General features: G+C 40.1%; 1 protein-coding gene across 1 annotated transcript in view; it reads right to left on the reverse strand.

Moving 5' to 3' along the window:
* INSL6 (insulin like 6) overlaps nt 1-7531 on the reverse strand; it is a 12695-nt gene extending 5164 nt beyond the window's left edge. The window contains exon 1 of the mRNA XM_008690912.2: nt 7167-7531. Coding sequence (XP_008689134.1) covers nt 7167-7446 — 280 coding nt within the window. The 5' untranslated portion in view covers nt 7447-7531. The remainder of the gene's footprint in view (nt 1-7166) is intronic.
* Nucleotides 7532-15269: the final 7738 nt, after the last annotated feature.

The following is a 15269-nucleotide window of genomic DNA, read 5'->3' on the forward strand; positions in this document are numbered from 1 at the left end:
CCCTGCTGTCTGTTCCCTGCAGTCAACTCTGGTCTGGAAGCAGATGATCCCCCTTCTGACAGAACATCAGACGGTCAGTAGTAGCCTAATGCTATGTCACAATGACTATGTTATTAACCTCACTTCATCTCAGCACATAGGCATTTTATTATTTCACATCACCACAAGAAGGGTGAGGACAGATAACATATTTTGAGAGACAGAGAACACATTCATGTAACTTTTATTACAGTGTATTATTATAATTGTTATATTTTATTATTGTTGATATCTTACTGTGCCTTATTTATAAATTAACCTTTATTGTAGGTATGCATGTATAGGAAAAAACAACATATGCAAGGTTTGGTACTTACTATCCCTGGTTTCAGGTATCCACGAGGGGTCTTGACGTATATACCCTGCAGATAAGGGGGAACTACTGTATTTGTCTTTTTTTGCATATTTTATAACCATTTTGTTTGTTGTTGAATTATGAAGAGTTGAAGAAGTGGCGATATGCTCAATGAACTGACTGCTATTACACTGCTCTTAACTTATTCAGTATTACTGGAAAGAAATTAAAATAAATTCAGAAGGTAATTACTTGGAGGCTTTTTGGATTTCCGTCATTGCCCTTGCCTATCTACTGTCCCTTCTAGGAGGATACATTTGCCTGTAACCACTGCTATAGAGCCAGCCCTTAGACAGCCATGCTCTGAACTATAAGACCACCCTACAGCCACAGTTGAACCGTGACTACAGGTTGTTACTACCTGACCCCAAAGAAATCAATGTACTATGGTGGCCAGCAATCCATGCCATGTGAAAACATGAGTTGGCCCAATCAATGTCCTCTCTCTGAAGATAGAACTAAGAAGTAGTGAGAAACAGAACTGAAAGGGTACTATGAAGCTTGTCATGACAAGCTAAAGTCATAAAGAAACATATATTGGAGGAGAAAAGATTCAGAGAGGGAGAGAAAAAGAGAGAAGGTGGTTTTTAAAGCTGATGTGATTCCTCAGGCTTTCCAGAGACTTTCAAAGTTCTTTCCTAGATCTTGTTTCTGTAATAGCTATATCCCCCACCATTTTTTCTCGAAATTATTTAGGTGAATCCCTGTACCTTGTAGTTAGAGTCCTTTTAGAACACTATTTACTAACTTTGTATTTAAAATGTGTAAGCTGAATTGTGGAGCATTAACACTTTAGGATAGATATTAAAGATACTGAATACTAAGTCATCTAAGACAGATATAAATATGTGATGAATTAAGATGTGTCATAATTAATAGAGTACACGGGAAAAAGTAAATTAGACTGTGCAGGCAAATTGAAAAAAGAGCTTCCTGTTGGGATGTGCCATGTTCTGTTACTCAAAGGGTAAAAAAAGACAATAAAAAGGAAACTTTTACATGAATGAAGGCAGCTAAAGACCAATTAATGAAAACTATATGTCAAACTGGGGAGGTAGAGAGAAACAAGCTCTACTCACCAGAAAACAGGAAAGGTTAAACATGAGCATTCAGATCTATGAATTTGAAAAAGAACAACAAAGAGGACCCACAGTAGTAAGAAGGTAAGAAATCAGTGAAATACAGAACCAAAACACTATAAATGTTTAGAAACCCAAAACTTGGTTCTTTAAAAGGATTAATAAAATAAATACAACCCTAGCCAGACTAATCAAGAAAGAAGAGATGAAAAGGAACAACAAAAAAGAACAACAAATAAAACTGAGTATTTAAAATAAATGAATATTATGAGTGTTATATATTTAAAAATCAAGATGAAATGGATGAATCCTTAGAAAAATACAAGATGCCTTTATTGGCACAGAAAATTTAAAAAGACAGACATAGATGATTTTAGAGGTAGGGTCTACCTGCTTTTCAAGAACAGTAAGTTCTAATCACATACAGGTTGTTCCAAGAAAAGAGGAAAAGAGCAAAAGCTGCCCAGCATATTTTATGAACCTAGTATATTCTTTATTCCAAAACTAGGTAAGAACAATATGATTTAAAAAAAAAAACACTCATGTGAGCCCATTTACTTATAAATGTTTATTTGGAAGTCCTAAAAAAGATATTAGTTAACTGAATCCATAAACATATTTTACAAATATATTAAGAAAGTGTTTATTCCAAAAATGCAAAGATAGGTCAAGATGCCCAAATCTATCAGTCCAATTTACCACATGACTAGATTCCCATACTCTCAATCGGGTTTGCTTTCTACTTTATAAGAAAATGAAAGCAATCATAAGAGAACTTGCATTTGGGCCCTTCACTATTTTTTTTTATTCTTTTAACATCTGTACCCATACATTCTGCCTTCCTACCTATTTACATAGGTGAACTATTCACTCTAAAGCCAGTTCCTCCATTTAGGGACCATATCTCTTCTCCTCTTGCCGACTCCAGGGCATCACTCCAGCAATGCTCTCTATACCCTTCATCATCAACTCTTCACTCCTATAAGCAAAAAAATGTTATTTCTCCCACTTAAAAAAAAGCCAAAACCACTCCTCTTGGCCCTGTTTACCTTGCCAGTTACCATCCTGCTTGTTTTCTCCCCTCTGTAGCAAAACTCCTTGACTGTTTTCTAGTACTGATTAATTCCTCTTCTCTCCTTCTGCCTTGAACCCTCTCTAATCAGGCTTATGTTCCATCGTTGCCCCAAAACTTCTCTTTTCAAGGTCACGAATGATCTCTATATTACTAAACTGAACAACCAATTCTCATCTTATCTGACTCATCAGAAACATTCCTTCTTGATACACTTTCTTAACTTCGTTTCTAGGACACCACATTCTTCCCACCTGTCTATTTGTTTCTTTTCTATCTGCTTTGCAATACTTCCTCCAACTGTTTAATGCTGATGTCTCCCGGGGCTCAGTCCTTGGCACTCCTCTCTATGTATACTTCTCTTGGTAATCTCATCCAGTCTTATGGCTCCGACAATCATCTATACACCTACGACTCCTAAATTCCTATCTTTAAGTGAGATTATTTCCATAACCCAGATTCACATATATCCTTCTTCCTACTCATCGTCTCCACTTCAGTGTCTCAAACTCAACATGTTCAAAACTCCATCCAAGTTTATCAGACCTCAGTTGATAGAAACCCTATCCTTCCAGATGTTTAAAGCAAAAAGTTTGGGATCACATTGAAAATATATATTAGAATCATTTTTGACTTCTCTTTTTTCTCATATTTCACATAAAATCTGTCCAAATATATCTGGAATAAAACAATTTCCACTACCACCACTGCTCCTGTCTCATCTGGCTGCTATCACCTCTACTACCGCACCCCCAGAGCAAGCTTCCGCTTCTGCTCTTGCCTCCCTATAGCTTGTCCTCAATGCAGTAGCCAGAGTGATGCCTTTAAAATGTCAATTAATGTCACTCCCGGCTCCACGCACATGTGCTATCTTGGTCTCTCTCTCTCTCTAAAAAATAAATCTTTGAAAAATACCATTTATGTATATCTTAAAAAATCATGCACAGGAAAAAAATGCACAATCTGCCAAAAAACAAAAAATAAAAACACATAATAAACACTTTGGAATTGTTGCCTATGAGAGGAGAACAGGAGTAGAAAAAGGAGATATGTGAAGACTAATCATATTTTTTTTAAGATTTTATTTATGTGAGAGAGAGAACAAGCAGGGGGAGGGGCAGAGGGAAAGGGAAAAGCAGACTCCCCACTGAGCAGGGAGCCCAATGTGGGACTCGATCCCAGGACCCTGAGTTCATGACTTGAGCCGAAGGCAGATGCTTAACTGAGCCACCCAGCGGCCCCAAGACTAATCATCTTCTAACACACTGTGTAATGTACTTATGCTTACTATCTATCTTCACTATTCTATAAGCTTCAGGAGGGCAGAAGTCTTCACTGCTACCTGAGTAAAACTCTTCACTCTTATACTCCAAGCACCAAGAAAAATACCCAGCATGTGATAGGCATTCAAATTTTGCTGAATTAATATATAAAGAAAGGGGTCCTGCATAGCCCATTTGTGATAACGATATCTAAAAAACAAGAATAGATGTGTAGGGAATATGACTGATCCAACTGGAATAGGGGTTATGGATTATGAAAAGCTGGTGATGAAGCATTAATGATTTCACCTGGCACTAAGAGCTAGGAAGCACCATACTCAGCCAGAATTTAGAAATATAATGGGGTAGGTCTTGGAGACATAGCCCATATCCTTAAGGATCCACTATCAAGAAGCACACAATTTCAGATTCAAGTTATAAATGAGTAGTTCTGAAAAACATTTTAAAATATCAGTGCACTAAACTATCTTTTCCTGTGTCAGACTCAAATAGATAATCAGAAGATTAAAATTGTTGATAATTGACTTGATCTAACATAGAAATGTATCTTGCTAGTACAAGCTAATAAAAGTTAACTTTTCAGCCACATTCAAATGAAAAAGAAATGGCATAATTATATATTCTATATTGAGAACATGTACCTCTTCTCTATGACTTCTAATTATTCATTGGAAATTAACAGGATATATTGAATGTTATCTTTCCCTATAGGTCAATAATTTTTTAATTAATTTTTTTAAAGATTTTATTTATTTAATTGAGAGAGAGGAGAGAGTGAGTACAAGTGGGGTAGGGGTGCAGAGGGAGAGGCAGACTGTCGCTGAGCAGGGAGGCTGAGGCAGGTTCCATCCCAGGACTCTGAGATCACGACCTGAGCCAAAGGCAGACACCTAACCAAATAACCCACCCAGGTGCCACTAGGTCAATAATTTTTAAAAATTTACCACAAATACATATTGATAACTTAAATCCATTTTCATTCTTCCACACATTGTAAAACGACTATGGCTTTATGGCCACATGACATTTCCACTTTAGAAAACTGTCCTTTACATAGTTGCCACAGTAACATGTTTCATTGGTATGACAATTCTAGAATGCTGTAAGATACATTTTTATTTCCTACAAACCTTGTTTCACTGCAGCTCTCTCCTCATTGAATTAATGACACTTATCTCTCCAGGGAAGTGTGAATAACACCTAAAGCAAAGCAGTCATTAATCAGCTCTGAGTTTCAGTTTATGTGCTACTGAAGCAAGCACAGCTTTGAGTTTTAAAGTTGGTTCTTATAAAAATTAATAGTCTCCAGAGCAGGCTTTGTTGAGAAAAGGGATTCTAGGCTCTTTTTAAATAACAAACTCAAGCTTGGATGTCTGAATGTAAAATTTTGACTACGGTATAGGTAGTGAGAGCAGCATCAGGTCTCTCTGGGAGCTTGCAAAAACGAAGACGCTCAGGGCCCCACCCACTGAATCACAACCTGTACATTAACAGTATTCCCCAGGTGAATCATATGCACATGAAAGTGTGAGAATCGCTGAAATAAAGTACAAGTGGATGACTGGGGGGAGACGCTTCTTCCATTATAAAAGCAAAATAAAGTAAGTTTATATGTAGGTAGGTTTGATGGTAGAAAATGATCAAGAATCAGTCTGATGGTTTCCATTCTTTGTCTTTCAAAGTTTTCATTCCCTTAGCAGCAATAGAAGAATGGAGTAAGTTCCATTCATTCATTGGTTCATTTAGTAAGTTAAAATGAGTGCCTATAATGTGGGAGGCAATTTTAGTTTGTCTCCGTCATCTACGTCGGGTGTTTTTTGGCATGATAGTCCACTCCTTTCCTTAATTTCAGAAATCTTGCCTTTTGCAAAATTTGTCCAAATCAAATTAAAGTAATTGAATGACTTTAAAATACAATAATTTCAATGACACTATGCTATGGACAGCCTATAGAAAGTGCATTTTCTTTTAAAATGACAAACCATGTTGGTACTAAAATGTAAATATACAGTTAGAAGGTAACAATGAATCTGAAACAGGAATATTCTTCCTAAAGACTGCTTAAAAGCATTAAGTATACATTCAATATATATTAAGCAATACTGTGTTCTAGGCCTTCTGCAAGGCGTTTCAGATAAAAACATGCATGAAATAGAGGCGCCTGGGTGGCTCAGTCGTTAGGCATCTGCCTTCGGCTCAGGGCGTGATCCCGGTGTTCCGGGATCCCGCCCCCGCATCGGGCTCCTCCCCTGGGAGCCTGCTTTCTTCCTCTCCCACTCCCCCTGCTTGTGTTCCCTTTCTCGCTGGCTGTCTCTCTGTCAAATAACTAAATAAAAAATATTTTAAAAAAATACACGCATGAAATAAGCCCTATAATATGGTCTGGTATACAGGACTGGCCTTAAGGGAGAGACTTTTTGCGCACACAGACCCAGCACTGAGGAGGCCCTTGCATTTTCTTTAACGCTCTGTTGTCAAGTCTTGAAATTCTCAAAAATTTCATCTTGTAAGTGAAGTGTTAAGTACATGAGCTTTTAAGTGAAATCTGTTGGGAGAATAGACCATGTGTATGAGCAGAGGAGATAACATACAAAGAAAGGGGGGGAGGAAGCTTTATATTTTAGTACCTTTATTGGCCCTTTCCTGCTTTTGAACAAGGGGCCCTGCATTTTTGTTCCGCACCTGGGTTGGGCCAATTATGCGGCTGGTCCTGATGATGGTCAAGTAGATCTATCTATGTGTTAGATATTGTGGTAGACAGAATGGAGTGAGTAGCTATGAAGGGGTCAGTGGTGACTTCACAGGGAAAATGAAACCTCAGAGGCTCCGAAGGACAAAGTGGGGTTTGCCAGGTGACAAGTGAACTCAGATGGTTAAGGGTCTGCCTTCTGCTCAGGTCATGATCCCAGGGTCCTGAGATCCAGCCCCACATTCCTCTCCCTGCTCAGCGGGGAGTCTGTTTCTCCTCCCACTCCTTGGGTCCTGCTCCCCCTGCTCATGCTCTCTCTTTGTCTCTCTCTCTGAAATAAATAAAATATTTAAAACAAACAAAAACAGCAACAAAAACAAGTGTACTCCAGAAAAGGAAAGCTAAGGAAGAAGCCGCATTCTTACATAAATGTATACATTTATATGTGTACACTTATTTCGTCTAGGTTTTTTAAAAAAGCTTCATTGAGGTTTTCCCTATCCGCGATATATCGGCTTATAAAAATTCTTATTTATCTGTGTACTAGGCACAAATTCCATTTCCTGGGGAAACTCACCATCTGGCACAGCAGATTGGGGTAAAAGAAAGTACAAGGATGAGCAAACATGCCTTCGGTTTATGTTTTTACCTGGGTTAGTGCCTCTCGCCCAAGCCGGGAAAGTGGTTTGGGAGCTTTCCAACCGGTCTGGGATGAAGGTTTCAATCTCGTTGTCCTGGGGAAACAGTGGCGGCATGGGGGTTTCCTCTTCGAAGTAGCTCCAATTGACATTGCCACAGAGTTTTACTATTTCCTTCAGGAGGTGCCTGCCGCACAGCCTCCTGGCTCTGCTGATTTCGCTCAGCTCACGGGAGAACCGAACTAACAGGAGCCCCAGCGACAGGAGACACACGCAGAGGAGCCGCGGCATCCCTGGGCCCCCGCCGCCAGGTCCACCGCGCGGTCTAACTGTCGCGGGTCCCGCTCCTCCCAGCACCTGCCCCCTCCCGCCAGGTCCGAGCTGCGCACGCGCGCCTGGCAGTCTGGCGAGCGCGTGCGGACCTCGCGAGAACGCCCAGGCGCGAGGCGGGAGGCGCGAGGTGCGAGATGGCCGCGAGCTGGCTTTTTGAGCTCCCCCGGGGTCCTCAGAGCATGGTAGGTAGCGGGCTCCAGTTCTTGAAATCCTTGATTCGTTTTCTCTGCCCTCCCCACTAAGGAAGCGCATCCGAGACCTGTGGTGCCCTCTTTAACCGGTAAAATCAGAAAAGGTGTTGCTCCTCATAGCGGAGTGCATTTCCCGCCCGTTTGCCTGGTTGGTAATGGGGCGTCGGTTCCTCAGAAACACCTTTTTTCGTTTACCCCCTGATGTACATCGCGGGAGGTTCGTTCAAGTTTATTGGTGCGCGTGTTTGATAACCTCTTCCAGCAAGTCCCCAAGCGCCCTGCAGGCACAGCCAGGCCGGTGTTTGAGCCCCGGGGCAGCTCGGGGGCCCCGCGCGCCGTCGGTATCGGAGGGGCTGGAGCCTGGACGCGCTGGAAGGCGCTGGAAGGTGCGCGTCTCAGCCCGATTCAGAGCGCGCTCGGGAGATGCCCGCCCGCTCCCCGGAGAGCAATGGCCCTGAGCCTCGATCTCTGGACCCGGAGCAGTAGCTGGGATGCTGACCTGCTACGGTCGGCGATAGAGGAGACAGGACTGTCTGTAACTAGCTTATGACAGGGACCCCGCGGGTTTGCCTCTTAAGAATCCCAGTATTTTGCTAAACCAGGAGGGAAGGGAGAGGGAAGTGCGCGCGGTGGGGACGGGTGGCTTGGTCGTTTTGGAGATCTGATTGGTGCCTTGGTTCGGGAGGACGCACTAGCGGCCACCAGGGGGCAGTCGGGGGCTGCTCGGGGAGGAGGCGTGATTCCCCGCTGGGGCGGGGGTGTCCAAGCCCGGTGGAGGCCCGCGCGCGTCCCTGTGGTGTCGGAAAGGTCTCCTGTTCCTTTCTGCCGTCCGCCTCCGGGTCTTCGTCTCCGTGGTCCGTTTCCCCAGCGTTAGCCTGCTGCCCAGTGGCACCCAGGAGCGCTGTTCAGTTAGCTGGACTTGGAGTTTTTCAAAGGCCAACGTGATTTGATTAGAACGATGGCATTACCTTCCTTAAAACACAGCCACTGTCCAAATTGTGGTGCGCTGTGAGTTGCAGCCAGAGCTCCACCGGGGGAGCCCTGTGAGAACGGAAAAAATTCCTTATGTGGAGAGGAAGACTTGAAACAGTTCTGCTGACCTCTAGTGAGGGAGGCAAGCACTTGAATTGAGGGGACCACTCAGGCTCGGGTGGTAGGTGTCTCGGTGGGGAGCCGCAGAAACTATGGGGACTGAATGCTTTGGTGCTAAGACCCTGGTTTCAAACACAGCATAATGGGGGAGCTCTGTTAGAACAGTGTCTGACGCTAGATTCCCAAACCAGTGACAGAATTGGATTTATATTGGTTTGTTAAAACTAAAGAAGAGGGGCTCCCGTGACTGGGTGACTCTTGAACTCAGGGTCGTGAGTTCAAGCCCCACGTTGGGCGTGGAGCGTACTTCAAAACAAAACAAAACAAAGTCTAAAGAAGCTGGGTATTTCTTGCACAGCAAAAACTGTGCTTGCAAATTTGTACCTGTTAACACAAGGACACATATTCTTTTAGGAATAAGAAAGGAATGGCTTATATCTCACACAGGCAGGTAAAGGGGTTATGTTTTGGGGGCACTTTTCCATCTATAATGGAGGAGAAAGTAGGCTAGGAAAAGTGTGTGTGGAAGATGAGAGTAACTGAGTCATTGGATGGTGGTGAAAGACCTCAGTGTCGTCAGTTCAATGTGACAAGAGAACTAGTGGGGTGGAGAGGCGACCTTGGAGCAAATGGAGCTCTGGAATTGACAATGAGCAGTGTGCTGGAGTACAAATAAGATGAATGGAAGTGGTAAAATCAGGAAGGTTCCATGGTGAAAGTGTAGCTCTTGAAAAATCTTGACTTTCTCCCTGAAGAGTTGCATTCTCAGTCTCTGCTTCCTCGGTGAGAAAAAGCTCTTTAAGGTGACCTCAGGGAGTAACATGATGACCCTCAGAGGCTTGGTTGTGATTAGACACGTCTCAGGATTTGGGATACAGGAATTGGTGTCTTCATCTCTTGTAATTCTGACTAAAACTAAGATGATACCATGCTGGTTTACCATTCTAACAAATGTTCATATCATTTCACAGGTTATTTTGTGTACATAAATGTTCTGTAAATTCTAAAATGGTGAGCCTGAATGTGTTCCTTTACCAATCTAGCTCTTTTCTAAGATAAAACATTAAGCTTCTTATTCAGTTATCTAATTGACTATCCATTTATGTTGCTTAAAAATACTTACTTGAATCTCTTAAAAACATGAAAGTACTCTAACTTGAAAAATAATTGCATTTATTTGCGCCCCCAAATCCAAATGTATTTGGTAATGAACCTGACTGTTTTCAAACATGATTTCAATAAGACAAAGAAGTCACTTGGGGTCAAATAGAAAACTGCAAGGTTTGTGGTTTAATGTTAACATGGTCTACATTGGCAAGATCAATTAAAACTTTTTATTACTTTTGTATGTACCTGGTGTTAGGTGTGTATAAAATGAGTTATGTTGGTGAAATAATTAAGCTTTTTATAATCACTAGGAAGTTAATAAGGTTAAAATGCAATTGGTGCAATGATAGCATTAATTAAAAAAAAACAGATTCTTTAGCGTTAAAGGGTTGATTTTTGAGAGGAAACATTGTAGAGAGATTATGTACTATTTACAGAGCAAATGAAGAATGTAAACACTAATAATGATTTCTCATGTTCTAGTAATCAGTCATGATTGATTTGTGTTTTATTTTTAATGATTTTTTATTATGTTAGTCACCATGCAGTACATCCCCGGTTTCCGATGTAAGGCTCGATGATTCATTAGTTGTGTATAACACCCAGTGCACCATGCAAGCCAGTCATGATTGATTTGGACATTGATAAATGCATCGTGGAGAATATACATGAAGATAGGTGAAAAATCAACAATTACTGTATATTGTGCATATTTTCAGAAAACTTTTGTTACAACCTTTTTTTTTTTTTAACAACATAATTATATTGATAACTGCCTTCTCCTTTTGTTGGGAAAGCAGTACCTCCCTCAAAGATGACTGCTTGTCAGTGTTGTCTTCAGCTCTGGTGGCAAATTAGGAATATTCTGTGACATCATTTTAAGGTTCCTGTATGGGCTAATGGAAGGTGACAAGATTTTCTTTTAAGTTTAAAAAGACAGGTGGGAGGTGTGAAAAAACATGTCAAGGAGAATCAGGAAAATTATAAAATTTTGTGTAGGCCAAATGTAAACAGTTGCCTCAAGATAATTTAAGTTACAACAGAATCAACAAGTGTCCTAATGTCTAAACAGCTTCCTTATAGTTGGGCAGTGTGACCTAGTACAGTATTACCAAGGTTCTCTTGCCTCTGACTAATCCTAGGACTGTGCTAAAGCTTGCACAGTGATACTTTGAACTTCCCTGACACTATTTTGATAGATTACTACTTCCATCTGCATGTGTTGCGTGGGGCTGAGCCCAGGCAGCCAGTGAGGTCTTGAGCGAGGCCCTGTAGGCTGCCCTTCACATTGGTGGGCCGCAGCCAACAGGAGGTGCAGACCAGCAGGGGCAGGAGCTCTCACTCGTAGCAGCTCTTCCTAGATGTTGGAGAACCTCTTATGGTGTTTCTCACACATAATCATCATGATATCTAGGAATTCGATGTCACGTATTCACCTTTTCATTGTTTACGCACTAGGCTATGCTCTCTCTAAAGAGTTGCCTCAGCAGCAGGTGAGATCAAAACAGGTCCAGCATCCTGGACTTGGTCTCTCCAGCCTTTCTCTAGAGACTGCAGCTGCTGTTGCCTACTGCCTTCATCTGTGTCCCTATCCTGGGTTTCAGAATACTCTCCCTTCCTGGCTCCAGGTCGCTTTTATAGCACTTGGCTTAACATTCAGGTCTTGAGTCAAGGGTCCCAGCTCCACCCCTTTCCCCAACAGCTTGCAAAAACTTTGCTTTCTCAACACTTTCACCCTCTGCACCCCCTTCTCACATCCCCTTACTCTTTGTGCTCTCAGTATTCTTCTACTCCTTGCTTGTTTTAAAATTTGAATTTACATCTTCTTCCCTCCTTTCAAATATTTTTATGCTTACTTAAATATTTTTGGTTTTTAATGTCATCTTATTTAAATATATGTTATGGTTATTATAGAAAATATAGTTAAAAAATAAAATTGGGGGCACCTGGGTGTCTCAGTCGGTTATGCGTCTACCTTTGGCTCAGGTCATGATCTCAACAAGCCCTGCATTGTGCTCTCTTCTCAGCGGGGAGCTTGCTTCTCCCTCTCCCTCTGCATCTCCCCCTGCTTGTGCTCTCTCTCTCTGTCTCTCTCTTTCTGTCAAATAAATAAAACCTAAAAAAAAAAATAAAAAAATAAAATTGACCTGTAAACTCATTAGCTAGAGATTGTCTTGGTTTAACACTTACTGTATAACCTATTATTTTTCCAGATTACCCCATTTATTTCTATTTCATCTTCAAGCAGTAAAAAATGCACAATGATTAGATTGATTTCTATACTGCCTTGTACATCCATTGTTCACAAAAGAAAACTGATGATATTTAAACCAAGTTCTATGAAAAGTACTAAAATTCCCCAAATATCACTTTAGGTTTGTACAATAATGTATAAAGTTTACATGGACTTTTCCATTCCTTATTGCAGAGGGCTGGAATCCTAAGCTTAGTAGGAACTTCTGCTCTCTTGAGATCCTGATAAGGATTAGGAAAACACATGAACCTCTGGTGTTGTCTCTTAAGTCTTAGCACTGGATCAAAGATCTTATAGTTGTAGGTAATCAGACTGTTACCACTTTCTACCAATTTCTTGTTTTCTTTTGACTTTTCAGGGTGATTGGTGAGTTGTTACCAGCTATCTGGATATTTTTTTATTTGAAATTGTAATTGTTATCTCTAGATACTGGAAAACACAGACACACACAGAGACACACACACACGACAAAGAAAAATCGATAGGATTTCACAATCCCAGGAAGGATATGCTGGTAACACATATACATGTAAGAACCTTGTATCTTTATGATGGACTTATGGTATTCTATGTTTATTGTATTTTGTGATTAGGTTTTTAATCGCTTTTTAAACATTTTAAAATTTAAATTCAATTTAATTAACATATACTGTATTATTAGTTTCAGGGGTAGAGTTTAGTGATTCATCAGTTGCATACAACACCCAGTGCTCATTACTTCAAGTGCCCTCCTTAATGCCCATCACCCAGTAACCCCAACTCCCACCCACCTCCCCTCCAGCAACCCTCAGTTTGTTTCCTGTAGTTAACAGAGCCTCTTATGCATTTTTCCCCTCTGTTTTTCTCTTATTTTACTTTTCCTTTCCTTCCCCTGGGTTCACCTGTTTTGTTTCTTAAATTCCACATATGAATGAAATAATATGGTACTTGTCTTTCTCTAATTGCTTTATTTCAGTTAGCGTAATACCCTCTAGTTCCATCCATGTGGTTGCAAATAACAAATTTCATTCTTTTTGATGGCTAAGTAATATTCCATTGTGTATATATACCACCTCTTCTTTATCCATTCATCAGTTAATGGACATCTGGGTTTGATTTTTAAATTTTTAAATTAAATGGGGAAATGGGCTGGGGGAAATGGGATCATTAGATGATTCGCAAGATATACATAAACTTGTAAATACAAATAAGATCACATGTTTATAAACCTAATTTATTTGTGTTCAAAATCTAGTCAGAATAGATCTCTTCCACCCAGATAAGCCTGAGGGCTTGATGGAAGTTATAGTACTTTTGAAATAAACTAATAAATACTCTCAGTTTCCAATAAAAATATGTAATTAGGGGGCGCCTGGGTGGCACAGCGGTTAAGTGTCTGCCTTCGGCTCAGGGCGTGATTCCGGCGTTATGGGATCGAGCCCCACATCAGGCTCCTCCACTATGAGCCTGCTTCTTCCTCTCCCACTCCCCCTGCTTGTGTTCCCTCTCTCGCTGGCTGTCTCTATCTCTGTCAAATAAATAAATAAAATCTTTTAAAAAAATATGTAATTAGGTCCCTCATAATTGGAGTAAGGCCATCTGTCAAATACTGGGCATTGTGTAACTTCACATAATATCTGTCTAGAGCTATGGGATAGTCAGACTAGTCACTTTGGATACATTTTCATTATGACAAGCAGTTTGGAGGAGGCTTTTAAAAACTGAGGTTTTGAAGGTATTTTTATGGGTTGACTAACTTCGGATAATAGGCCATGTGCAATAATGTTTTATAAAGTAATTGTTTAGAAATGAATTTCCAGGTGTCTTTTCATATCATGCTGAAAATTCTTTAAACCATTGTTTTCTGTTTCATGTGTTCTAGATATTAACCCTTGTATAATTTTATCCCATTTTGTGACTTTTTATTTCATTCTCTTGATAGTGTCCTTTGATACACAAATGTTGAAAAATTTTTTCTCTGAAATTTACTTCTTTGTATAATTAACATACAATGTTATATTAGTGTCAGGTGTACAACAGTTTTTTAAAGTTTATTATATTATGTTAGTCACCATACAGTACACCATTAGGTTTTGATGTAATGTTCCATGATTCATTGTTAGGTGTACAACGTATTAATTTGACAATTCTATACATTACTCAGTGCTATTCAGGATAAGTGTAGTCACCATCTCTGACCATACAATGTTATTACAATATTATTGACTATTCCCTCTACTGTACTTTACATCTCCATGACTTATTTATTATCTGACTGGAAGTTTGTACTTCTTAATATCCTTTGTCTATTTTGCCCTATAGCCCTTCCTGCTACCTCTCTGGCAACCAACAGTTTGTTCGTTGTATTCATGGGTCTCTTTCTGCTCTGTTTGTTCTGTTTTTTTTAGATTCCACGTATCAGTTAAATGATAAGGTGTTTGTCTTTCTCTGTCTGACTTATTTCATTTAGCATAATACCCTCTAGATGCATCTGTATTGTCACAAATAGCAAGATCTCATCCTTTTTTTTTTTTTTTGATTGGGTAATATTCCATTGGGGGTGTGTGTGTGTGTATATCACCTCTTCTTTATCTATTCATCTATCAGTGGATACTTGAGTTGCTTCCATATCTTGGCTATTATAAATAATACTGCAATAAATATAGGGATGCATATATCTTTTTGAATTACTGTTTTTGTTTTCTTTGGGTAAATACCTAGTAGTGGAATTACTGGATCATATGGTATTTCCATCTTTAATTTTTTTGAGGAATTTTCATACTGTTTTCTACAGTGGCTGTACCAATTTCCATTCCCACTGTAGTCCATGAGGGTTTCCTTTTCTCCACATCTTCACTGGCACTTGTTATTTATTGTCTTTTTGATACTAGTCATTCTGACTGGTGTGAGATGACATCTCATTGTGGTTTTGATGTACATCTCCTTGATGATAGTGATATTGAGCATCTTTTCATGTGTGTATTGGCCATCTGTATGTCTTTGGGAAAATGTCTATTCAGGTCCTGTGCCCATTTTTAAATTGGAATGTTTGTTTGTTTTGGTGTTGTATAAGTTCCTTATATATTTTGGATATTAACCTCTTAATCGGATATATCATTTGCAAATATCTTCTCCCCTTCAGTAGGTTGCCTTTTTGT

The sequence above is a fragment of the Ursus maritimus genome, unplaced genomic scaffold, assembly GCF_017311325.1.
Source record: "Ursus maritimus isolate PB19 unplaced genomic scaffold, ASM1731132v1 scaffold_34, whole genome shotgun sequence".
Classification (NCBI taxonomy): domain Eukaryota; kingdom Metazoa; phylum Chordata; class Mammalia; order Carnivora; family Ursidae; genus Ursus; species Ursus maritimus.